This window comes from Musa acuminata, chromosome BXJ3-1 (genome assembly GCF_036884655.1).
Source record: "Musa acuminata AAA Group cultivar baxijiao chromosome BXJ3-1, Cavendish_Baxijiao_AAA, whole genome shotgun sequence".
Taxonomy (NCBI): Eukaryota; Viridiplantae; Streptophyta; class Magnoliopsida; order Zingiberales; family Musaceae; genus Musa; species Musa acuminata.
In genome coordinates this window covers 42,661,941-42,689,777 of record NC_088349.1, presented here as the reverse complement: position 1 = coordinate 42,689,777, position 27,837 = coordinate 42,661,941, and the positions used below count along the sequence as shown (strand labels likewise).

Here is a 27,837-nt window from a genome sequence, read left to right as displayed (position 1 = left end):
AAAATCTCTTGCCGATAATTGTCAGGTAAATATTTTCTCTTCAACTCCCTTTTCATTTTTTCCCATGTCACGATGTTACTCTTCCCCTAACTATCACGGACTTAGCTGGTTTGCCTAAGTCGTGCGGTACCCTTGCGTGTACGTCCGCAAAGGTCAGCCTCCCCGAAGCCTCCCATGGTCCCTCAGGACCCACAAAAGAGAAAACGGGTTAGAGAGAACGTCTCACTCGGGATCCACAAGCAAACATTCCAAGAAACACTTCATAGACAATATAAATTACAAATAGACTTTACAAGCTCTGAACAGTTGCACAACAAAGGGTCAAAATGGTCCATTACAGACCGAAAATCTCTCACAAGTGTCCACATGACACAACCTTTATTTACAAGCCTAAAGCGGCCACCAACCCAACTAAAATGGGACTATTAAGCCTTCGGTCGTCCCTCTACATGCTGTGCAAAGCATAAACATACCAAAAGACACGGACATACATAAGCATTACATCAAACATCCTGTTTAGAAGTTTGTCCGTGACATTCTCCCCCACTTATTCCTACGACGTCCTCGTCGAAGCCTTTGCCGACACTGCAACTCCTTGACAATGCGCCTCTTAGCTCCCAACTGCTCTCCGCTGCTGTTTTTGAGTAGTCGAACCTTTGATCCGCCATGCTGCTTCAACTGGCCAATGACTCTGACTCTAGTGTGGGGTTGACTGAGTTGTCTTGATCCCTGTTGGTTCCTGCGGATCCTCCAGATGAATGAAAAGACCATCCTTACTGCGCTAGTCTCTCAAATGCCTCATGCTGCTTGGACTGGGTGGATGCTTGTTGGAGCTTTAACGAGCATCGTCTCGAAAACTTCTGAAGTTTTGGGTCTTTCCTCCATAAAATTTGCCCATTGACACTTCTTTCACTTAGTTGTCACTTCCAAGTAGGTTCGCATCACTTCCGCTTTCGATTGGCATTTCGTTGGGAAATGAAGCGGACAATCTACTCTCAGTAGCACTGATCACCGTTGGTGAGGATTTGACAACTATTGTCTTCCATTATCTTCGAAGGGTCTTTGAACTTATGCAGAGCTCCTCTACTGAATAGATAAGAGAATTGAGGTACTTGATTTCGTCAATTCTCTTAAGGGTTGAGAAGGCAAAGGTTACTTGACTTCGCCCGCCTCCTCGAGGTTGTACTCCATGCATCGAGCTGGTTACTGGCCTTCGCCTGCTCTTTGCTCACACTTCTGAAGTACTTGAAGTGTTTGCACTCCTTGCGTTGAGTTAGCTACTGTGATTAACCTTCTCAATGCCATCGAACTTCTAGAATGCAAGAAGTTTTCACCCCAACTTGGAGTAATTCTCTAATAGATTTGGTTGCCTCTGGAATTGTACCGTCTTCTCCATCAACCCTACCTCCTACTCCCCTGAGTAGCAAAGGTACAGCACCGCGTACTGCCTGCTTCGTTCCTTGGTCATGCACTCTTGCATAACCCGAAGTCCTTCACTTTCGGCTATCTTGATGAGAAGCTTATTAACACCAATCTTACGAAGTCCCTTGGCCTCTGCCCTTCAGCCTTGTCTCGGTACTTGGAGTTTGCCTCTGCATGCTCCACCTTTTCGGTGCCTTTCATGACCAAACGCTCTCCCTCCATTAGAGCAAGGAATCAATGACTTTCGCGGAAGTCCCGCCTCTACGGTACCATAGCATTGCCATGCCCATGGCCCTACTATCCGTCGCCACGCATCTGCATCCCTTTTTGTCACAATCAGTAGATATGTCTCTGTGGCACTCCTCCGAGTCCACCTTCATTCTAACTGATGCTTGATTTTGGGTAGGTAAGTCCCTCTGGACTCATCGTCGCTTCCTCACCCCTTTCGACCCCCTGCTTCGACACCTTCGTGTTCTCTAAGCAGCTCCCTTTGGTCGATGGAAAGGCAGATTACAACTCCCATGCATGGCCTCTGCCATCACGTTATAGGGTTTGCACCGATTTTGTTCTCCTTAGCTTCCTTGGTAGCAACGTTTGCTTACTCGACCTTGTCCTCTGACTTGCCGGGCTCCCTTAAGCGAATATGAACTCTGGAGCAGTCTAACTCTCTAGCTGCTTCGATCATACCTCTGTATGATCAAGTCCCTCTCATAGGACTCACTGGTACTTGCATTCGAACTTTTCCCTTGGTGGAACACAGCCCCTATATGCTGATGAACAAAACTTTCATCCGATGCAAAATTCGATGCACGCACGGAAGACCCGCCTCTGCAGTACCATGGCCTTCACTCCATGAATCCATAGCCCTTCTTACCGTCGTGTTGTTCACCGAAGTGGAGCTTCCAGTAGCTCCCGATCATACCTCCATATGATCTAGTCCCTCACGGGACACATTCATGTGTATCGCATTGCCACGAACTGTTCCACCACGATCTGCTGCACCATGTCACCTCCTGGTGACATCTTCATTGCATTCTGATCCTTGTGGGATGAACTCGAATTGTGATCCCTCCATGTGTGGCCTCTGCCAATACATCACAGGGTCTCTTCCACCTTCGATTTTGTTCGTTCCTTTGCCAATCGACCTTCATCCACCCACTCTTAGGTCACACTTAGATGAAGCACCGCTCTAGGACAGTCTGTCGCCTAGTAGCTCCCGAAATCCCCCGACTTCGCTGCAATTAGTGCACCATTATCTGGATCCTGGGCCTCTGCCCCTATCAGCACAATTTCTGCTGCGCACCGCTTCCTTTATGACAACTTGAATGGCAACATTGTGGCATATTCTTCAAGAGTACCCGCCTCCGTGTCCTCTTGCCCCGTGCCAAGGCCTTTTAAACCCAACTTCGCATCCGCAAATTGAGTCGCCTTAGTTCCTCCATTAAATGCTTTTCCGAGATAAGGTGCTTGTTCCCAGAAGCTCCCTTCGTCTTTGGCACCATGCAAGATGAGTCTGCTCCGTCAGAATGAAGGACCCATGGAACAACATGATCCTGCTCTTGCCTCTGCAAGAGTTCATATCCTTGACCTTTGTCCAAGGAAAGCACTGTGCCTCTGCTCCATATTTCATCTTCTATGCTGGCTCCTTTCATGCGACTTGGGTACTTCACCAAATTACACCCAAGTTGCTCCGCTCCTCGTTTTTGCATTGAGTTGATGGTGGCCCTCACGCCCACCATTCCACGGGTCAACCCTCCCTTGAGTCCGATCTCCATATCGACTCCAAGTGTCCTTTCATTTGTGTTGCGTTGGGTCGCTTCCCCACTTGATCTCGCAATGCATCCACCAATGCATTCTCTCGAGCGAGATCATACGACGACTCCTCGCCGCTTACTCAGTCCATTGAGCTTCGTGGAGTTGTTATTTGTTGAGGTACTCCTCAACATGTGAGGTCCGTCCCACAAGATTCTCCCTTTGGAGAGCCGGGACTTATCCCTCCTGGATAACTATCCCGTTGGAGCAACATCTCTCTTCGTTTCGGAGACTACCATCCCGTTGGACTACTCCGATTTGCTGAATAAACTATGCATTGTTCTGCCTCCTGCAAACGCACTTGCTAGATTGCGACTCCATGTCAATACAACCCCCGCTGCACCACTCAAAGCCTAGCAACATGCTGAACTTATTGCACACTTCAGCCTCCTACGGACGTATCCTTTATATGCCGAAGAGAAAGTTTCAATGCTCCATGGCGCCGAGTTTCGATCGCCTTGGGATAGCCGCGAACATTCCATCGTCCGCATACAAGCCCATGTATGAGTACTGAATTCTTTGAGTTAGCAATTCCCCTCACCTCTGCGAGCCTTGCACAACTCTTTCAGTCGCTGAGCAACTCATTCCACCTTGCATGGTCTCATCCTTTACCAAGCGCCTCGCTTGCCTTGAGCACCATCAAGTATAGTTGTTAACGTTGAGCCGTAGCTCAAACTCAGCCATCCCAACCTTTGTGTGCTCCACATTCTTCCAAGCTTGTCTGTTCTCGTGGTGCCTCTTGCGCGAAGGGTTGGCCATTCCTCTGAATGCCAATCTCAGATGCTCACTCCTCCGAGCGACTCCATTTCCTTATATCTCTATGCTCGTTTTCCCCCAAACGATCGTACGTATGCTGATTGCCCTCAACGCAGCCCAGCTAGGTCCCCCACGTTTGCATGCTAAGTGTTTCAATAAGTGCTTATCCCGCTCTGATACCATCTGTCACGGACTTAGCTGGTTTTGCCTAAGTCGTGCGGCACCCTTGCGTGTCCGTCCGCAAAAGTCAGCTTCCCCGAAGCCTCCCATGGTCCCTCAGGACCCACAAAAGAGAAAACATGTTAGAGAGAACGTCTCACTCGGGATCCACAAGCAAACATTCCAGGAAACACTTCATAGACAATATAAATTACAAACAGACTTTACAAGCTCTGAACAGTTGCATTACATCAAACATCCTATTTAGAAGTTTGTACGTGACATAACGTTCTGTTTCTTTAGATTTTTCCACCAAAAAGATGCATTCCGTCTAAGTTTAAGTGCCACAAGTTTTACCTTCCTTTGTTCTAGTGGTTCATGAAAATCAAAAATTCTTTCCACTATATTAAGTCAATCAATAAATCATTAACATTAATTTTACCTTCAAACTTTGGAATATCCAATCTTGGGTTGTATTTGTTCTGCCACTCATCTTGGACTCTATGTCTTGCCCGAAATCTTCTCAACTCCCTTTGATGAGGAGATATATCATCAATAGAAGTAAATTCATGAACATCATTTTCAAGCTGGTTGTGTTTACTTTGAAGTTCTTCGATTATTTTATTTTTTCTTGTAGACTACGCAGCAATCTTCGTAGCTGCAGCCTCAATGACTCAGTATCATCTTCATGGCAACTACCTTCTCCAACTATATCTTTTCCATTCCGCCTTATAATGATCTCTAAACTTTAGCTCTGATACCAAACTAATACCGGGGGTGATGCAGAATGGGGGGATAAAGTTGAATAGATTTTGACAAAAAATCGATAGTAGAGCTGTATTTGCTAGAATGAGAATTTCGAAAAGAAAAGTCACAATAAACAAGGAATGAACTCTCGAAGAAAAGTCGCAGTACAGTTGTATTTGCTGGAATGAGTGTTTTGAATAGAAAAGGCACGAACTCACTGTAAAACTTAAATAAGATCGAAAAATAGCTCACCACCAAATTAAAATCACAAAGGGATACAGAAAGTTCACCACCCCAAGGATTATAAACGCGAATACAAAAATGAAAACAAAAGACTCACCACTCAAGGATGCATCCAAGAGATACAGAGTTTAAGGGAGTATTCCGAGAGAGCTTCTGCCAAAATATTATTAATTTCTAAAGTCCTTTCTAAGCCCTAAACACAAAAATAAGTACTAATGCATGAAACAACCCTTCATGTATAGGGAATTTCGAAATTAAGTGTTTTACAACTGCTAACCAACTCCTTTAATGCATTCCTTGGTCATGAAGAAAAGCACCTTGAAACAGTTTTAACTTTGTGTAGGGAATATACTGATGAGCTGTCATATTTGAGTGGGCTGAGTTTAAGATTGTGAGGCAACATTGTTGGCTGAAAAAAATCCCATATCATTAGCAAGATCCATATGATCAGATTGTAGTAAATTAGATACTCTCGTGGCACGGTGCGCAAAAAAACGATCGAACCTTGACATTGCAAAAACTTTATAACTATCACGTTTTTTTTTTTTAGCTATGCTCGTACGATATCCCATAGACAAATATGTTTGGAATGATCAATTTTTTGAATTTTCGAGACAGTGCGTAAAAAACCGTTCCAACATTGACTTTATGCAAAATTTATGATTGTAAGTTTGTTTCTGAAACCAAGCTTATACAACTTCCTTAGGTCTAATATGTTGAAAATGGTTAATATTCTGAATTTTCAAGATTATGCGTAAAAACTATTTGAACCTTGACTTTGCGCAAACTTTATGACCGTTACTTTTTTTTGCGAAAACTTGCTTATACAACTTCCATAGGTCTAATATGTTAGGCATGATCAATATTTTGAATTTTTGAGATGGTGCTAAAAAAACTGATCGAACCTAGACTTTACGCAAACTTTATGATCGTAAGTTTTTTTGTGAAACCAGGCTCATACAACTTCCATAATGCTAATATACAGGGAATGGTCAAAATTTTGAATTTTTAAGATGGTGCGCAAAAAACCTATTGAACCTTGACTTTGCGCAAACTTTATTTACATAAGTTTTTGTGAAACCATGCACAACCGACTATGCCAGGGCAAATAAGTTGATAATCATCAATTTTTTGAATTTCGAGACTGCGCAAAAAATCGATTAAACCCCGACTTTGTACAAATTTTATGACGACCATGTTTTCTTGTGAAACTAAGCTTATACAACTTTCCGAAAGCAAATATAAGGGGAATGGTCAATATTATAAATTTTTTAGAGGGCCCACAAGAAAACAATCGAATCTTGGCTTTAGAAAAACTTTATGAGCGTCATTTTTTTTTGCAAAACTAAGCTTATACAACTTCCCTTGGGCAAATGTGTTGGGAATGGTCAATATTTTAAATTTTTGAGATGGTGCACAACAAACCAATCGAACCTCGCCTTTGCATAAACTTTATAACCGTCTTATTTTTTTCTTGAATCCAGGCTTATACAACTTCCCTAGGGCTAATATCCTAATGATCGATAGTTCTCTGCTAGAAAAGAGGTAGGGAGGCGACCCTTGCGATAGGCGGCGAGAAGCGACTAAGAACAAGGGCACCTCGCGGGTAGCACACACTCCCGTGCCCTCAATGGCGAGTGTGAGGGCGACTTGGGGCATGGGCGATGGTTGCTTCTTCCTAGGGCTACCTACTTGGCTCGTACAAATTTTCTTGGGCTAATATGTTGGGAATGGTCAATATATTGACTTTTTGAGATGTGCGCAAAAAATCATTCAAACCTCAACTTTGCGCAAACTTTATAACCGTCACATTTTTTTTACGAAACCAAGCTTATATAACTACCCTAAGGTTAATATGTTGGGAATGGTCAATAAAATTTAGAGATGGTATATAAAAAACCGATTGAACCTCGACTTTGCACAATCTTTATGACCGTTATGTTTTTCCGTAAAACCATTCTCATAGGATTTCCCTATGGCAAATAAGTTGGGAATGATCAATTTTTTGAATTTTTGAGATAGTGGACAAAGAACCTATCAAACCTTGACTTTGTGCAAAATTTATAACTGCCATGTTTTTTTACGAAGCCTAGTATTTACGACTTCCCGAAAGCAAATATATTGGGAATGGTCAATATTTTAAAATTTTGAAAGTGAAAACAAAAAACTGATCGAACCTTGACTCTTTGCAAATCTGATGACCGTCACATCTTTGTTAGGATTGAGTAGGCACTAAGAGGGGTGGGGGGGGGGGGGGGGTGAATTAGTGCAGCGGAAAAATTACCCATTTCAAAAACCTTCGTTTCGTTTAAACCCAATTCTGATGAAAACCGTTTCGTAAAGATATTAACTTGAAAGCGTATAGGAGCGTAGTGAAAGCAATAAGAAGGTAAAGCAGTTTGCAGTAAAGGTAAATTACTCAAAACGAAATACAAACAAGATTTTTATAGTGGTTCGATCATCGTGACCTACATCCACTCCAGATTCCTCTTCTATCGAGGCCACCGGCTTCCACTACCGATCTTTCAATAAGCAAAGATCAACTACCCTTTTACACCCCTATTCTCCTTTTCACTGGTTTAGGAGACAGCCTTTACAAGCACACCCTCCTCCCTAAACAGAATTCTAAAGTTAGAACTATAGGAGGGTTTTTCTCAAGTGATTACTACAACATTTTCTCACTTTTAAACTCTTTGTGCTTGTGTATGTTAACTAGGGATGAGAGAGGTATTTATAGGCCTCAAGTGGATTCAAACTTTGAGCCTAAAAATATCTCATCCCGGGTTTCCCGGGTACCGACGGTACCACTGCCTGTGCTAGGCGGTACCACCGCCTGCAACACTAACACTAGGTGGTACCATCGCCTAATCTGGCGATACTACCGCTTGGAAGACTATGTCTGGGTGGTACCACCGAGTCTCGGAGACTGTGCCACGACGGTTTCACCCGTTGGGTCACTATTTAGCCTTTCACTTGGCCCAACACAAGCCAAACTTGGTTTCTTTCGACATTTAAGGCATACACTAAGCATATCAGATCCAATTAGTCTAGGTTTCTTTCGACAAGCTTCCGGCGATCTTCCGGCGAACTTCCGATGATCTCTCGGTAATATTCCAGCGGACTCCCAGCAAGCTCATGGACTTCATGACGATCTTCTTGGCAAGTTCCGATGAGCTTCTTTCGCAAGCTCCTGGACTTCTCTATCAATTCCGGCAGAACTTCCGACGAACGTTCGAACTTCCTACGAACTCTCGAACTCCTAACGAAATCTCGTTCTTGACTCCGATACTTTATTTTGCTTTATGCCTTGATCACTATCGTAGTTAATCCTGCACAAATAAAACCTACTTTGATCTAGATAATTATTATAAAGCTTGAATCATATTGTCCGGCATGTTATTGGTTTATCGACGCTTCGTCCGATTCTTCGATGCATCATCCTCTCTTATGGCCTTTTGTCCAATCGGCCAATTGACCTCCGCAACTCCAATTTTGTTGGTACAAATTCCGCTCTTCTTGGTCCGATGCCCGAACTCATGGCTCGAAGCTTTCTATCGATATGTCAACCGATCCTTCGGTTCGACATCCAATCTTCTGACATGTTTCTCTCTGGCCCAACATGATTCTTCCTACTTTAATTGTCTCTCCTTGATCGAAGCTTCTTGCGTCACTCAAAACGCAAATCAATATCATAAACACTATCAATTGATTTCATTATCAAAATCCCAGATACAATAATCTTTTGGCAAAACCCAGCTTAAACAACTTCCCTAGAGTTAGTATGTTTTGAATGGTCAATATTTCGAATATTCGAGACGATGCACAAAAAACTAATCGAACCTCGACTTTGTGCAAACTTTGTAAACGAAAATTTTATGACCGTTACTTTTTTTGCGAAAACTGGCTTATACAACTTTCATAAGGTCTAATATGTTGAGCATAATCAATATTTTAAATTTTTGAGATGGTGCTTAAAAATTCGACCGAACCACGACTTTACACAAACTTTATGATTGTCTTTTTTTTTGCGAAACCATTCTCATAGAACATCCGTAGGGCAAATATGTTGGGAATGATCAATTTTTTGAATTTTTGAGATGGTGCACAAAGAACCTATCGAACCTTGATTTGCGCAAAATTTATGACTACCGTGTTTTTTTACGAAGCCCATCATATACGACTTCTCGAAGGCAAATATATTGGGAATGGTCAATATTTTGAATTTTTGATAGGGAGCACAAAAAACCGATCGAACCTTGATGCTTTTCAAACCTGATGACCGTCATATCTTTTGGTAAAACTTAGCTTAAACAACTTCCCTAGAGCTAATATGTTTGGAATGATCAATATTTCGAATATTCGAGATGGTGCACAAAAAATTATCGAACCTCGACTTTGCGCAAACTTTATAACTATCATATTTTTTTTGCAAAACCAAGCTTAAACAACTTCCATGGAGCTAATATGTTTGGAATGGTCAATATTTTGAATTTTCTAGATGGTCCGCAAAAAACCAATCGAACTTCTATTTTCTGCAAAATTTATGAATGTCATGCTTTTTCCGAAACTATGCTTATACTTACTAACCTAGGGTAAATATGTTGAGAGTGATTAATTTTTTGAATTTTTGATATGGTGCGTAGAAACTGATCGAACCTCAACATTGCAAAAACTTTAAAACTATCATGTTTTTTTTTTTTTGAAACTATGCTAGCTCGACATCTCATGGACAAATATGTTTGGAATGATCAATTTTTTGAATTTTCGAGACGGTGCATAGAAAACTGATCCAACATCGACTTTATGCAAAATTTATGACTGTAAGTTTGTTTATAAAACCAAGCTTATACACAAAAACTGTCTTGGGTATTTTGAATTTTCAAGATGATGCACAAAAACTGTTCGAACCTCGACTTTGCGTAACTTTATGACCGTTACTTTTTTTACGAAAATTGGCTTATACAACTTCCATAGGTCTAATATGTTGGGCATTATTAATATTTTGAATTTTTGAGATTGTGCTAAAAAAAAAAGATCGAACCTCGACTTTGCACAAACTTTATGATTGTCTTGTTTTTTTGCGAAACCAGGCCCTTACAACTTCTATAATGCTAATATGTAGGGAATGATCAATATTTTGAATTTTTGAGATGGTGCGTAGAAAACCAATTGAACCTTTACTTTGCGCAAACTTTATGACTGACATAATTTTTTCTGAAACCATGCACAAACGACTTCGCCAAGGCAAATAAATTGATAATGATCAATTTTTTGCATTTTTGAGATTGCATAAAAAACCGATCAGACCCCGACTTTCCACAAACTTTATAACGACCATGTTTTCGTGTAAAACTAAGCTTATACAACTTCCCAAAAGCTAATATATGTGGAATGGTCAATATTGTAAATTTTTTAGAGAGTCCACTAGAAAACAATCGAATCTCGGCTTTGAGCAGTCTTTATAACCGTCATTTGTTTTTGCGAAACTAAGCTTATAAAACTTCCCTTGGATAAATGTGTTGGGAATGGTCAATATTTTAAATTTTCGAGATAGTGCACAAAAAACTAATCGAATCTCGGCTTTGGGCAGTCTTTATAACCGTCATATTTTTTTCGTGAATCCAGGCTTATACAACTTCCCTAGGGCTAATATCCTAATGATCAATAGTTCTCCACCAGAGAAGAGGCAAGGAGGTGACCCTTGTGATAGGCAACGAGAAACGACTAGGGCAAGGGCACCTCGCGGGCAGCACGCACTCCTGTACCCTCAATGGCTATTGCGAGGGCGACCTGGGGCAGGGGCGATGGTTGCTTCTCCCTAGAGCTACCTACTTGGCTCATACAAATTTTCTTGGGCTAATATGTTGGGAATGGTCAATATTTTGATATTTCGAGATGGTGCGCAAAAAATCATTCGAACCTCAACTTTGCGTAAACTTTATAACCGTCATATTTTTTTTACGAAACCAGACTTATACAACTTCCCTATGACTAATATGTTAGGAATGGTCAGTAAAATTTGGAGACAATGCATAAAAAATCGATTGAACCTCGACTTTGTGCAAGCTTTATGACCATCATGTTTTTCCATGAAACCATTCTAATAGGATTTTCCTAGCGTAAATATGTTGGGAATGATCAATTTTTTGAATTTTTTAGATGGTGAACAAAGAACTTATCAAACCTTGACTTTACGTAAAATTCATGACTGCCACGTTTTCTTACGAAGCCCAGCATATACGACTTCCCAAGGCAAATAAACTGGGAATGGTCAGTATTTTAAATTTTTAAGAGGGAGCACAAAAAACCGATCGAACCTTGAAGCTTTGCAAACCTGATGATATTTTTAGAATGGTCAACATTTCGAATATTTCGAATACGTTTAGAATGGTCAACATTTCGAATATTTGAGTCGGTGCACAAAAAACTGATCGAACCTCGGCTTTGCACAAACTTTATCACTGTCACATTTTTTTTGCAAAACCAAGCTAAACCAACTTCCATGGAGCTAATATATTGGGAATGGTCAATATTTTGAATTTTCGACCAATCAAACTTCGATATTCCGTAAAGTTTATGACTGTCACGTTTTTTTCCGGAACTATGCTTATACTGACTACCCTAGTGCAAATATGTTGGGAGTAATCAATTTTTTGAATTTTTGAGACGGTGCGTAAAAAATCGATCGAACCTCGACATTGCAAAAACTTTATAACTATCACGTTTATTTTCTGAAACTATGCTTGTACGACAGCTTATAGACAAATATATTTGGAATGATCAATTTTTTGAATTTTCAAGACGGTGCGTAGAAAACCGATCCAACATCAACTTTATGCAAAATTTATAACTATAAGTTTGTTTCTAAAACCTATCAAACCTTGACTTTGCGCAAAATTCATGGCTACCACGTTTTTTTACAAAGCCCAACTTATACGATTTCACGGAGGCAAATATATTGGGAATAGTCAATATTTTAAATTTTTTAGAGGGAGCACAAAAAACCGATCGAACCTTGAAGCTTTGCAAACCTATGACCGTCACGTCTTATAGCAAAACCCAATTTAAACAACTTCCCTACAGGTAATATGTTTGGAATGGTCAATATTTCAAATATTCGAGACGGTGCACAAAAAACTGATCGAACCTTGACTTTGCGCAAACTTTATAACCGTCACATTTTTTTACAAAACCAAGCTTAAACAACTTCCATGGAGCTAATATATTGGGAATGGTCAATATTTTGAATTTTCGAGATGGTGCACAAAAAACCAATCGAACTTCGATTTTTTGCAAAGTTTATGACTGTCACGATTTTTACAAAACTATACTTATACAGACTACCGTAGGGAAAATATGTTTGGAGTGATCAATTTTTTGAATTTTTAAGATGGTGTGCAAAAAACCGATCGAATCTCGACATTGCAAACACTTAATAAATACCACGTTTTTTTTTTTAAACTATGCTCGTACAACAACTCATGGACAAATATGTTTGGAATGATCAATTTTTTGAATTTTCGAGACGGTGCGTAGAAAACCGATCCAACATCAACTTTACGCAAAATTTATGATTGTAAGTTTGTCTCTAAAACCAAGCTTATACAACTTCCTTAGGGCTAATATGTTAAGAATGGTTAATATTTTGAATTTTCAAGATGGTGCGTAAAAACTATTCGAACCTCGACTTTACACAAATGTTATGACCATTATTTTTTTTGCGAAAACTGACTTATACAACTTCCATAAGTCTAATACATTATGCATGATCAATATTTTAAATTTTTGAGATGGAGCTAAAAAAACCTACCGAACCTTGACTTTGCACACACTTTATGATCGTAATGTTTTTTTACGAAACTAGGCTCATACAACTTCTATAATGCTAATATGCTGGGAATGGTCAACATTTTGAATTTTTGAGATGGGGCGCAGAAACCAATTGAACCTTAACTTTGTGCAAACTTTATGACTTACATAATTTTTTGTGAAACCATGCACAAACGACTTCGCTAGGGCAAATAAGTTGATAATGATCAATTTTTTGAATTTTTGAGACTACGCAAAAAACCGATCAAACCCCGACTTTGCACAAACTTTATGACGACCATGTTTTCTTACGAAAGTAAGCTTATACAACTTCTCGAAAGCTAATATATGAGGAATGGTCAATATTGTAAATTTTTTAGAGGGTCCATAAGAAAACAATTGAATCTCAACTTTGGGCGATCTTTATGACAGTTATTTTTTTTTTGCGAAACTAAGCTTATACAAATTCCTTTAGGCAAATATGTTAGGAATGGTCAATATTTTAAATATTCGAGATGGTGCACAAAAAACCAATCGAACCTCGACTTTGCAGAAACTTTCTGACGGTCATATTTTTTCCGTGAATCCAAGCTTATACAACTTCCCCAAGGCTAATATCCCAATGATCGATAGTTCTCTGCCAGAGAAGAGGCCGGGAGGCGACCCTTACAATAGGCGACGAGAAGCGACTAAGGGCAAAGGGCACCTCACGGGCAGCACATACTCCCGTGCCCTCAATGGCTAGTGCGAGGGCGACTTAGGGCAGGGGTAATGGTTGCTTCTCCCTAGGGCTACCTACTTGGCTTGTACAAATTTTCTTGAGCTAATATGTTGGGAATGGTCAATATTTTAACTTTTCGAGATAGTGCGAAAAAAATCATTCGAACCTCAACTTTGCGCAAAGTTTATAACCTTCACATTTTTTTTGCAAAACTAAGCTTATACAACTTCCTTAAGGCTAATATGTTAGGAATAGTCAATATTTTATAATTTGAAGATGGTGCGTAAAATACCAATTGAACCACGACTTTCCGCAATCTTTATGACCGTCATGTTTTTCCGTGAAACCATTCTCATAGGACTTCCCTGGGGCAAATACATTGGGAATGATTAATTTTTTGAATTTTTGAGATTGTTAACAAAGAACCTATCAAACCATGACTTTGTGTAAAATTTATGACTGCCACGTATTTTTACGAAGCCCAGCATATACGACTTCCTGAAGGCAAATATATTGGGAATGGTCAATATTTTAAATTTTTGAGAGGAAGGGCAAAAACCCTATCGAACCTTGACTCTTTGCAAACCTGATCACCATCATGTCTTTTGGCAAAACTTAGCTTAAACAACTTCCCTAGAGCTAATATGTTTGGAATGGTCAATATTTCAAATAAATCGAGACGTTGCATAAAAAACTGATCGAACCTCGACTTTGCGCAAACTTTATAACCGTCACATTTTTTTTGTAAATGGCCAATATTTTAAACTTTCGAGATGGTGCGCAAAAAACCAATCGAACATTAACACGGGATTGTCTAATTTGCTACAATCTAATCATATGGACCTTACTGATGAAATGGTATTTTTTTAAGCCAACAATGTTGCCTCATAATCTTAAACTCAGCCCACTCAAATATGACAGCTCATCAGCATATTCCCTGCATAAAGATAAAGTTGTTTCATGGTGCTTTTATTCATGACCAAGGAATGCATTTAAGGAGTTGGTTTACAGTGGTAAAACACTTAATTTTTGAAATTCCTTATGCATGAATGGTTGTTTCATGCACTAGTACTTATTTTGGTGTTTAGAGCTTAGAAAGGACTTTTAAAACTGATAATATTATGGCAGAAGCTCTCTTGAAGTACTCACAAAAACTGTATCTCTTGGATGCATCCTTAAGTGTTGAGTTTTTTATTTCAGTTCTATATCCTCGTTTATAATCCTTAGGGTGGTGAACTTTCTATATCCCTTTGTGATTTTAACTTGGTTGTGAGCTATTTTTCGATCTTATTTAAGTTTTATCGTGAGTTCGTTCTTTTTCTATCCAAAACACTCATTCTAGCAAATACAACTGTACTGCGACTTTTCTTCGAGAGTTCATTCCTCATCTACAGTGACTTTTCTAATCAAAATACTCATTCAAGCAAATATAGCTCTGCTATCGGTTTTCTATCAAAATCTATTCTGCTTTATCACCCTATTCTGCATCACCCTCGGTATCAGTTTGGTATCAGAGCTAAAGGTTAGAGATAATGCAAGGCGGAATGAAAAAGATATAATTGGTGAAGGTGGTTGCCATGAAGATGATGCTGAGTCATTGAGGCTACAACTACGAAGATTGCTGCGTAGTCTACAAGAAAAAAATGAAATAATCGAAGAACTTCAAAGTAGACACAACCAGTATGAAAATGATGCCCATGAATTTACTTCTGATAATAATACACCTCCTCATCCAAGGGAGTCGAGAAGATTCCGAGCAAGACATGATGTCCAAAACGAGTGGAAGAACAAATACAACCCAAGATTGGATATTCCAGAGTTTGAAGGTAAAATTAATGTTGATGATTTCATTGTAATTTAACCAATATTGGGTCAATTTTATGTATTTAATCTAATATTAAGATGATTAACATATTTATAATGGCAAGGTGAGATTCATTACAAATAATCACAGCTTGTTATTTTAAATTCGATGGAAATTAGGGCTAATCGTAGCTTGTTAATTTAATAAATTTTTATAGGAACATTACACCAAAGGAATAGGTATATGATAATGCTTAGGATCATGCCTACTGTTTGGACAACAACCGTCATCATTAGCGGTGCGAACATTGTGACTACACTGGTCGGGATAGAGGAATCACTCGGTTGAAGCAACATTTGACCTATAGCTATCCCAATATTGTAAAATGCAAAAAGATTTCAACGAAGATCCGTTAATTATTTAAAAATAAGCTACAATAGGTAAGCAATGATACAATTCAAAAAAAAGCCAAGGAATAGGAAGAATACATACATGCTACGTAGGAACAGTTTTATGATGAATACGAGGGTCATAGCGATGATATCAATACGGATCTTGGCACTAGTACTCGTGCATCACTACAGTATCAATACATGTACCATACATACCATCAAGGATTTTAATTTTGAATAATACCGCCCGTACCGGGTGGTACATACTGGTACGTTGACCAACCGCTACCAGCCAATATCGTCGATTGGGGCTGTTTCTGCTACCACCCTAAATCAATCGATGACGATCGATTTCGACTGTCGCCGCCTGCTATCGGGTGGTATTAGCTGAGGTAGAAGAAAGAAGGGGGAGAAGAAAAGGGAGAACCTAGAGATCCGACGCCGCTCTCCCTCGATGATCCTGATCCATCGCAGCCCTCCCTCGTCGGACGCCGCAGATGAGATGTTACCTCCTCCTCATCTAAGGCGATGAGGCATCGGCATCATCGGCAATAACTCCTCATCCGTGCGGGGAGAAGAAGCCTCAACGACGTCGTGGGGAGAAAAAACCGAGCATCGTGGAGGCAACATTTCTTCTCCCCACATGGGCAGAAGAAACGAGGCGATGAGGCGGCGACATCGCCTCGTCACCCTTTTTTTCATGGGGAGAAGGAAACCTCGGTTTCTTGTACCAACGCGAGCAAGAAATTACTTTTTATATATGTATGTATGTATATATATGTGTATATATGTGTACCATATCGATGCATAATCGATACACTAGTACAGATCGATACAACGAACCTTGCTTGTACCATATCCCAACTGAGATGGTCTTTTCACATAAGTTACATATGATTTTACTTCTATTGTTTTCAAGTTTTATAGCATACTCTTCAAATATTTGATTGATTTCTAGGAGCATTTTTTTCCCTCTTAAAACTAGACATTTTGATAAAAGAACAATAAAAACTATAAAATAAGCATATAAAAGTAAGTACAATAAACAATTATAATTGTTATTTCATGCAACAAATGAAAAGATAATACATTACAATTGTAATTAATTATTCATGAAAATGACAAAAGGAGAATCTATAATAGAGCTACTAAGTTTAAATCAAATGATGACAAAGCACCGATAGCCTTTATATGTAAAATGATTGGTTACATGATGTATGCTCCTATGCTTCTTACTAAATTTTCCAAAGATTGAAATATCGTACCGTACTAGAGTTTCGACATTCACTCGGTACGGTACGATACTGTATACCGAGTGATATACCGTTCGGTGTGTGTGTGTGTATATATAACAAAATAAAAATTCGACGATATTGCCTCTCTTCTCCCTAGGCGGGGCGACGTCGCCCCGCATTGGAGAAGGGAAACGCGACGCGACATCACCTTTTATAATATATATATATATATATATATATCGCCTAGTAACGGGCGGTCCGTGTACTGGTTTGTTGACGAACCGGTACGTACCGATCGTACTGGGTGGAATTATTTGAAATTGAAGACCTTGAAATTTTCTATATCTATAAAAGATTGGTTACATAAATTTGATCACCCTAATGTCGGTTACAACTCATATTGCAAACAAAAACATCTTTGGTTACATAAAAATAACGCATCACATATATCAATGTGATTTATATTGATATATAGGTGAGTGTATGAAATTGAACCTTGAAATTTTCTATATCTATAAAAGATTGGTTACATAAATTTGATCACCCTAATGTCGGTTACAACGCATATTGCAAACAAGAACATCTTTGGTTACATAAAAATAACTCATCACATATATCAATGTGATTTATATTGATATATAGGTGAGTGTATGTATGTATAAGTATGTGTATACACATACATATATCAATGTGATTTATATTGATATATATGTATGTATATGTACATATATATATACACACACACACACACACACACATATATATATATATATATATATATATATATATATATATATATATATATATATATATATATGTGTGTGTGTGTGTGTGTGTATATGTGTATATATATATATATATGTGTGTGTGTGTGTGTGTTTATGTATATGTATATATATGTAAATATATATGTATGTGCATACATATATATACACACACACATATGTATACATATTAATATGTATATATATACACACAAATATAAATATATATGTATATATATGTGTATATATATATATATTTGTATATATATATGTATATATGTATATATGTGTAAATATATGTGTATACATGTATAAACATAACGTACCGTACCGAACTGAACTCGATACTCTAGTACGGTACGAAATTACGAACCTTGCATATAATATATATATATATATATATATATACACACACATATATATATGTATATTTATATATATGTATGTATATACATATATTTATATATATATGTATATATATATATATGTATATGTGTAAATGTATTATATGTATTTAAATACATATACACATATACATATATACATATACGTATATACATATATATACATATATATATACATATACATGTATATGTATATATGTATATATGTATATATATATGTATATATATGTATATCCATATATACATATATACATATACATGTATATATATATGTATATGTATATATGAAAAAGAAAAGCCTAATTTCTGTAGTAGAATCTGACTGTTTTAGGGATCCAGGAAAAAGATGCAACCTCATAACCCACGATATGTATATATGTATATATATGCATATACATATATATACAGAGATATATGTGTATATATATACATATTAATATATAGATATATACATATACACATATAGATATATATATATATATATATATATATATATGTATATATATACAAGGTTTGCAACATCGAATGATACCGCCGGTACTGGGCGGTATGTATCGGTCCATCAACAGACCGGTACACGGACCATCCTTTACCAAGCGGTAGTGTCGATTAAGGCTATTATCATCGACGGTGACCAAAGGAGAAGAAAGAGGGAGTCGACGGTGACCGAGGGAGAAGAAAGAGGGAGAAGAAGAGGCAAAAGGGGAAGAAAGAAATAGGAAAAACAAGAAAAAAAAGGAGACTCTGAGATCGACGTCGCTATCCTCATCTACGGTGACTTCTCATCCGCGCACGGGGAGAAGAGTATCGACATTGCGAGGCAAAGCGAGGCGATACCTCAGCGAAATTTCTTTTTTTCTGCGACGTCACCTCAGCAACATCGCAAAAAAAATTTTTTTTTTTTTCTACGACGCTGCCCAAGAGAGGCGACGTCGCAAAACTTTTTTTTTCCTACGATGTCGCCCGAGAAGAGAGGTGACATCGCCTCGGCGATGGTGCCCCGCGTGGGGAGAAGAGAGGTATACCGAGTAGTTTACCTCTTATATATATATATATATATATATATATATATATATATACCGAGCGATATACCGAAATATACCGCTTGGTATACAGTACTGTACCGTATCGAGCAAATCTCGAAATTCCGATACGATACAAAATTTCAATCGTTGTATATTTATTTATTTATTTATTTATATTTATATATGAGAAGAATAACATCAAATTAAGTTACGAAGACAAAAAACACCTGGTAAAGAAAAGGACCACTTCTGCTGTTGAAGAGCTAACACTAAGTTCTCCAGTAGGAATATTTGTGCTATGTTATATTTTCTTTGTTAGTAAGGCTTGATTATAAGAATTGTATTAGCAGTATCTGCATTACCCATGGATATGCTCAGTCCTTGGAATTAACATAAGAGCTTGCATATAAAAGAAATTACTAGCAGCATGAATAAAGGTTTCTCAGAAGATGGAAAGAGAAATGTACCAATTGTATATGTGACTTCTCCTGCCATATTCTGCAGAATAAGTGAACATTGTTTCAAATCTTAAATGAGTAATTTGTTGCATTACTGGAGGAAGGTCACAATTAAATTTAATCAATTTATGGATTATAATATTATCTTCTGCGATGACATGAAAGGGTACATAATTTCTCAGAAAACATTAAAATATGACAGTGGTGGATGCAACCCTTACGAAAAAGAAAAAGCAAGTATACCAGAAAAGATATTAAATAATTGACAGTTGCTAATTTACATTATTTTAATAAAAGTGAATGACTACTTCTCTTTCATTTATGAGATGGAATAGAAAAAAGAGATCCAGCCAAATCTGGAAGAAATAGTTCACGTAAAAGAGCAACATGAAGAGTAAGCTAAAAAATATCACTAACACCAAGTCAACCCAACAAAAGAACAAGCAAACCAAGAAAACAACGTCTCAGTTGCACAAATTAAAAAAACCTTATTTAAGCCAATAAGATGCCAGGATGTGCCAATTACTCGCTGCCAAAATAGATTAGTGAATACCTACTTTTAAATCGTATTGATAATCTCCCTAATATATAAAAATAATGTGATTAGAACCACGATAAAAAAGCATTATGGAATTGGTGCGATAGCCCCACACTAATTCTGTCAAGATAAAGCATTTATTTTACGCTGATCTTTAGATAAAACTACAAAGGAGAAGTTCCTTAACACCAAATGTGTATATTTCAGAATTCATACTAAAACGCTATTTAAATGGAAGATTTTTCTGACAGTATTGATACTGACACAGAAAAATATAGGCTTTGCTAAATGAAAAAAATGATGATGCTGATAAACAGAGCATCGCAAACCTAATTCAAGTGCAAAGAATTACATGGTACAATTTTTTAAAGCTTACAAGGCCCTCAAAGTCTATACTATTGAGATTATCGATGACTAACATCCATATTTCTATCCCACCAATCAAGATACGAATATAAAGTAGTACCTTTAAGTTGTTGTTCCATAAATGCCTTTCCAATTTCTATAAACAAAGGATCAGTTGCATCTAAAAGATATGTACAACACCACCTTGGATCACTATGAACTGTAAACCTGTAGCCAAAGAAGAAAACAAAATATCACCCTACAATCAAATGCAAAAATGTTATGAACAAAAATTCTTTGTATGAAGCAACTGATACAACACTGCAAACAAAAAAAGATGCATAAGTTGCATTATTGAAACCTACTTAGAAGAAAAACGACAATTAAGACATACTGCAAGGAAAAGATTACATTTTACTTAAGGTTAAAAATTCTCATAACATAGTTTCTTAAATAATCTATATCCATTCACAGCAGTTCTTTTACTTGAGTTTCTGAAGTAGTGGTTGAATGCGAAGAAATTAATCTTTAAGATCCAAACTACTATTAGAGATGGAACAAAATTTTGGTTATAACAGTTGATATAGACCTCCAGTATTATCAGTCTGACCGAGGACCAATTCCAGATCTTATTGATCAGTACCAATGTCTTTATTTATTTTTTATCATGAGACTGAAAGGTACAGGTCAGTATATCACCCAGTGTGCTGGTACCATATCAGATTTATTGGTTACAAAAACTGACATTAGACCAATATTTACATTTTTTCTTTCGTATCATACAAATAATAAGGAATGATAATGCATTAATACCCAGTGTTTTCTTTTATATGATTCATCATTGGTTTTGTTTTGCATAAATAACTGTTAGCAAAAACTTTATATTCTTTTAGACTTGGTAAATCTGAAAGGTTTAATTATTTTGCTAGCAAGTCTAGGCTAGCTGCTTATTGATCATAGGTTGATCATTAGATTACACAATTTTAGGCAACAATCTAATTACTGATCACAACAACTTCATAGAAAAGCAGAAAGAGCATTTCAAAATTTTGATTTATCTAATACATCATCAACATAAATAGGTTCATCATAGAAAGTGGACGGAGATGAATGATACAGTAGTGCAGACACCCAACAAAATACTGTCTGATAAATATCAAGATCATATAGGAAAAAAAAAAAGAGAAAATGACAAGCTGCCATTGTACCAAAAAAAAGGAATGACATGGTACTTCTCAAATTACGAAGATTAACAATGATCAAATTGCAATCTAAAACCATATCTCGGATAATAGGTAAAACAGTATTTAGGTCATAAATCATACCAATTTCCAAGGTGAGTAATTTTAGCTGAAGGAAATTTGGATTTCAACACCGAAGGAACATTCCCAGAAAAGGCAGGAAGAACTGCAAGTAAAATTGTTGCAAACTTACAGTATTGAAAACTTTAAACTGCAGAATAAGAAAAATATATAAACCAATACAAAGGCACATTATAAATTAAGTCATGATATTTTTATAAACAAGTTCATAAATGGCCCAACATGAATGCATAAGGTAACCACGAGAAGAAACTTTACCGAAATTATAAACTAGCTTCAATTGTTTCTGCACAATTCCAATGATTCTCTATGTTTAGGACCCAAAAATGGCTGATAATTAATAACAATTGCTACAACATTTTACCATTAAGTAGGGAAGGAAGAACAAATGTCCAGTTTAAAAAAGTAAAGTGAACAGACAACTGCATGTCAAATAAGATGGTGGCGCATCGAGATTAAGACCTTCTCTGACCATTGCTGAAACAATTTGACTCAATTTTAACAGTTCACCTATTTTCATACAGCATAATAAATCATTAATTGGATTGAGGACTCTTCTCTTAAATCTTTTTTCTAAAAAATAAAAAATTATGTATATAAAAAGGATTTCTCATACAAAAGCTAGGTCCATCGTATCGTGCTAACTGATGGTATTGGTCATGGGTAGACCAGTACATACCGATTGGTACCAGCATATCGTACATTGGGATATATCGATTTTAGAAAAAAACTGAAATTTTTTATAAATTCAAAAAATCTCTTTTTAGGTTTTTTATCCTAAATTAATGGCAATTTTATCGTATTTAACAAAGAATATTGTGTGTATGAGCCATAAATAATGTATAAGGCTGTGATTAAGTCTAAATGCCCCAAATTTTGGCCTAAATGTAAGACAGTAGACCTAATTGGGACTACCGCAAGAGAATGACCTTAACCATCTTTAATCTTTATAAATATGCAATGATATGCCTCTAATTATATGAAATAATAAAGAAAACATAAAAAGAAGCTAAATACCTTAAAATTAGAGAGGAACTCCATCAGATCCCAAATTTGAATCCCTCTTTTATCTAAATCAATAGCTTAATTACTACAAATCATCGATTAGAAGCTTTAATCACAAGCGAGAGTGTGAGAAAGAGTCTGAAAGAGAGTGAGAATGAGAGAGCTAATGAGAGTGAGTGAAAGAAGGGCGAAGGAGGGGGGATTTAAACCCCCAAAAGAGGGCCCAACGGTCAAATTGACCATTGGGGTCAAACTTAACCCTTTTCATATTGTTTCAGGCAGTACGCCAAACGTGGAACCCACACTAACCTGAAGTTCAGATCTGAAATACCAAATTAGCTTGAGTTGTACAAGATTGCAACACAAAAGCATAAGAGAAAAATATTACTAGTGAGAATGAAAAGGATAATTAAGCACTAAGGTACTCAATTCTCGGCAAGTAAAACATCACTCATTTAGTTGTCGTTTAGTTGATAATGAAGCCCATACAATCCTTTAAGTCCATTACCAATTTTGATTTCAATATAAAACTTTCTTGCTAGCAAGGAATGTCCTCTCGTGTCAACCAGCCAAATTGATCACTATTGTAACGGACTTAGCTGGTTTTGCCTAAGTCGTGCGGCACCCTTGCGTATCCGTCCACATGACACAACCTTTATTTACAAATATAAAACAGCCACCAATCCCAACTAAACTGGGGTTGTTAAACCTTCGACCGTCCCTCTACATACTGTGCAAAGCATTAACAAAACAAAAGACACGAACATACATAAGCATTACATCAAATATCCTGTTTAGAAGTTTGTCCGTAACATTCTCCCCCACCCATTCCTTCAACGTCATAGTCGAAGCCTTTGCCGACACTGTAACTTATCACCTTTGCTAAGTCTTCAATCTTCTACTCCAGCTGCAATAGACCTCTTGGCTCCCAGTTGCTCTACGCTGCTGTTGTTGAGTAGTCGAACTTTTGACCCTTTGTTATGCAACTGTTCAGAGTTTGTAAAGTCTGTTTGTAATTTGCATTGTCTATGAAGTGTTTTCGAAAATGTTTGCTTGTGGATCCCGAGTGAGACGTTTTCTCTAACCCGTTTTCTCGTTTGTAGGTCCTAAGGGACCATGGGAGGCTTCGGGGAACCTGACCTTTGCGGACGGACACGCAAGGGTGCCGCACGACTTAGGCAAAACCAGCTAAGTCCGTGACACATGGTATCAGAGTGGGACAAGCACTCATAGAAACACTTGGCATGCAAACGTGAGGGACCTAGCGGGGCTGCGTTGAGGGCAGTCAGCACACACGCGATCGTTTGGGGGAAAACGAGCATGGAGATGTAGGAAAAAGGAGTCACTCGGAAGAGCGGGCATCTGAGAGTGACATTCAGACGAATAGCCAACCCTTTGTGCAAGAGGCACCACGAGGACAAGCAAGCTGGGAAGAATGCAGAGCACACAAAGGTTAGGATGGCTTAGTTTGAGCTACGGCTCAACGTTGACAACTATACTTGATGGTGCTCAAGGCAAGCGAGGCGCTTGGTAAAGGATGAGACCATGCAAGGTGGAATGAATTGCTCAACGACCGAAAGAGTTGTGCAAAGCTCACAGAGGTGAGGAGAATTGCTAACTCAAAGAATTCGGTTCTCATGCAAGGGCTTGTATGCGGACGATGGAATGTTCGTGGCCATCCCAAGGCGATTGAAACTCGGCGCCATGGAGCATTGAAACTTTCTCTTCGGCATGTGAAGGATACGTCCGTAGGAGGCTGAATTATGCAGCGAGTTCAGCATGTTGCTAGGCCTTGAGTGGTGCAGCGGGGGCTGTATTGACGTGGAGTCGCAATCTAGCAAGTGCGTTTGCAGGAGGCAGAACAATGCGCAGTTTGTTCAGCAAATCGGAGTAGTCCAAGGGGATGGTGGTCTCCGAAACGAAGAGAGATGTTGCTCCAATGGGATAGATATCCAAGAGGGATAATTCTCGGCTCTCCAGAGGGAGAATCATGTGCAACAGACTGCACATGTTGAGGAAGAGTACCTCAACAAACAACAACTCCACGAAGCTTAATGGACCGAGCAAGCGGCGAGGAGTCGTCGCATGATCTCGCTTGAGAGAATGCATTGGTGGATGCATTGCGAGATCAAGTGGGGGAGCAACTCAAAGCAACACAAATGAAGGCACACTTGAAGTCGATATAGATATCGGACTCAAGGGAGAGCTGACCCGTGGAATGGTGGGCACGAGGGCCACCATCAACTCAATGCAAAAACGAGAAGCGAAGCAACTTGGGTGTAACTTGTCAAAGTACCCAAGCCGCATGAAGGGAGCCGGCGTAGAAGATGGAGCATGGAGCGAAGGCATAGTGCTTTCCTTGGACAGAGGTTAAGGACATGAACTCTTGCAGAGACAAGAGCAAGATCATGTTGTTCCATGGGTCCTTCATTCTGACGGAGCGGACTCATCTTGCATGGTGCCAAAGACGAAGGGAGCTTCTGGGCACATGCACCTTATCTCGGAGAAGCATTTGTTAGAGGAACTAAGACGACTCAACTTGCGGAGGCGAAGTTGGGTTCAGAAAAACTTGGCACAGGGCAAGAGGACGCGGAGGCGGGTACTCTTGAAGAATATGCCACAGTGTTGCCATTCAAGTTGTCATAAAGAAAGCGGTGCGCAGCGGAGATTGTGCTGGTAGGGGCAGAGGCCCAGGATCCAGACAATGGTGCACCATTTTCAGCGAAGTCGATAGACTTCGGGAGCTACTAGGCGACGGACTGTCCTAGAGCAGTGCTTCATCTAGGTGCGACCCAAGAGTGGGTGGATGAAGGTCGATTGCCAAAGGAGCGAACAAAATCAAAGTTGAAGGAGACCCTACGATGTATTGGCAGAGGCCACACATGGAGGGATCACAATTCGAGTTCATCCCACAAGGATCAGAATGCAATGGAGATGTCACCAGGAGACGACATGGTGCAGCGAATCGTGGTGGAATAGTTTGTGACAATGCGATACACACGACATAGTCCCGTGAGGGACTAGATCATACGGAGGTATGATCGGGAGCTACTGGAAGCTCCACTTCGGTGAACAACACGACGGCAAGAAGGGCTATGGATTCAAGGAGTGAAGGTCATGGTACCGCAGAGGCGGATCTTCCGTGCGTGTATCGAATTTTGCATCGGATGAAAGCCTTGGTCATCAGTATATGGGAGCTGTGTTACACCAAGGAAAAAGTTCTAATGCAAGTACCAGTGAGTCCCATGGGAGGGACTTGATAATGCAGAGGTATGATCGAAGCAGTTGGAGAGCTGGACTACTCCAGAGCCCATATTCGCTTAACGGAGCCCGGCAAGTTAGAGGACAAGGTCGAGTAAGCGAACGTTGCTACCAAGGAAGCTAAGGAGAACAGAATCGGTGCAAATCCTACAACATGATGGCAGAGGCCATGCATGGGAGTTGCAGTCTATCTTTCCATCGACCAAAGGAAGCTGCTTGGAGAACACAGAGGTGTTAAAACAGAGGGTCGAAAGGGGCGAGGAAGCGACGACGAGTCCAAAGGGACTTAGCTATCCAAAATCAAGCATCAGTTAGAATGGAGGTGGACTCGGAGGAGTGCCACATAGACATACCTACTGATCGTGAAGAAAAGGGATGCAGATGCGAGGCAACGGATAGTAGGGCTATGGGCATGGCAGCACCATGGTACCGTAGAGGCGGGACTTCCATGAAAGTCATTAATCCCTTGCTCTCATGGAAGGAGAGCGCTTGGTCATGAAAGGGGCCTGGGAGGTGGAGCATGCAGAGGCAAATTCTAAGTACCGAGACAAGGTTGAAGGGCGGAGGTCAAGGAACTTCGTAAGACCGGTGTCAACAAGCTTCTCATCAAGATAGCCGAAAGTGAAGGACTTTGGGTCATGCAAGAGTGCACGACCAAGGAACGAAGCAGGCAGTACGCGGTGTTGTACCTTTACTACTCAGTGGAGTAGGCGGCCGGGTTGATGGAGAACACAGTACAATCCCATAGGCAACTAAAACTACTAGAGACTTACTCCAAGTTGGGGTGAAAACTTCCTGCATTCCAGAAGTTCGATGGCATTGAGAAGGTGAATCACAGTAACTAAGTCAACGCAAGGAGTGCAAACACTTCAAGTGCTTCAGAAGTGTGAGCAAAGAGCAGGCGAAAGCCAGTAACCAGCTAGATGCATTGAGTACAACCTCGAGGAGGCGGGCGAAGTCAAGTAACTTTTGCCTTCTCAACTCTTAAGAGAAAGGGCGAAACCGAGTACCCCAATTCTCTTATCTATCCAGCAGAGGAGCTCTGCACAGGTTCAAAGACCCTTCGAAGATAATGGAAGATAATAGTTGTCAAATCCTCACCAACGGTGATCAATGCTACTGAGAGTAGATTGTCCGCTTAATTTCCCAACGAAATGCCAATCGAAAGCAGAAGTGATGCGAACCTACTTGGAAGTGACAACTAAGTGAAAGAAGAGTCAATGGACAAATTTTGTGGAGGAAGGACCCAAAACTTCAGAAGTTTGCGAGGCGATGCTCGTTAAAGCTCCAACAAGCATCCCCCCAGTTCAAGCAGCATGAGGCATTTGAGAGACTGACGCATAGTAAGTATAGTCTTTTCCTTCATCTGAAGGATCCGCAAGAACCAACAGGGATCAATATAACTCAACCAACCCTACACTAGAGTTAGAGTCATTGGCGAGTTGAAGCAATATGGCGGATCAAAGGTTCGACTACTCAAAAACAGCAGCGGAGAGCAGTTGGGAGCCAAGAGGCACATTGCAGCTGGAGCAGAAGATTGAAGACTCAGCAAAGGCGAGCAGTTGCAGTGTCGACAAAGGCTTCGACGAGGACGTCGAAAGAATAAGTGGGAGAG

The 27,837-nt window shown here is 39.2% G+C and overlaps 1 protein-coding gene across 7 annotated transcripts in view; it reads right to left on the bottom strand.

Moving 5' to 3' along the window:
• Positions 1-27,837, bottom strand: part of LOC104000514 (alpha-N-acetylglucosaminidase-like) — a 71,440-nt gene that overhangs the window by 22,356 nt on the left and 21,247 nt on the right. For 4 of the 7 annotated variants that reach the window (XM_065137246.1, XM_065137242.1, XM_065137244.1 and 1 more), the window contains 3 exons: positions 21,960-22,041; positions 20,756-20,862; positions 19,761-19,845 (listed from right to left, as the gene is read on the bottom strand). The exons of 1 other annotated variant lie outside the window; for it this stretch is intronic. In XM_065137246.1, coding sequence (XP_064993318.1) covers positions 19,761-19,845; positions 20,756-20,862; positions 21,960-22,041 — 274 coding nt within the window. The remainder of the gene's footprint in view (positions 1-19,760; positions 19,846-20,755; positions 20,863-21,959; positions 22,042-27,837) is intronic. 2 more of the 7 variants (XM_065137245.1, XM_065137247.1) reach the window with 1 other exon arrangement.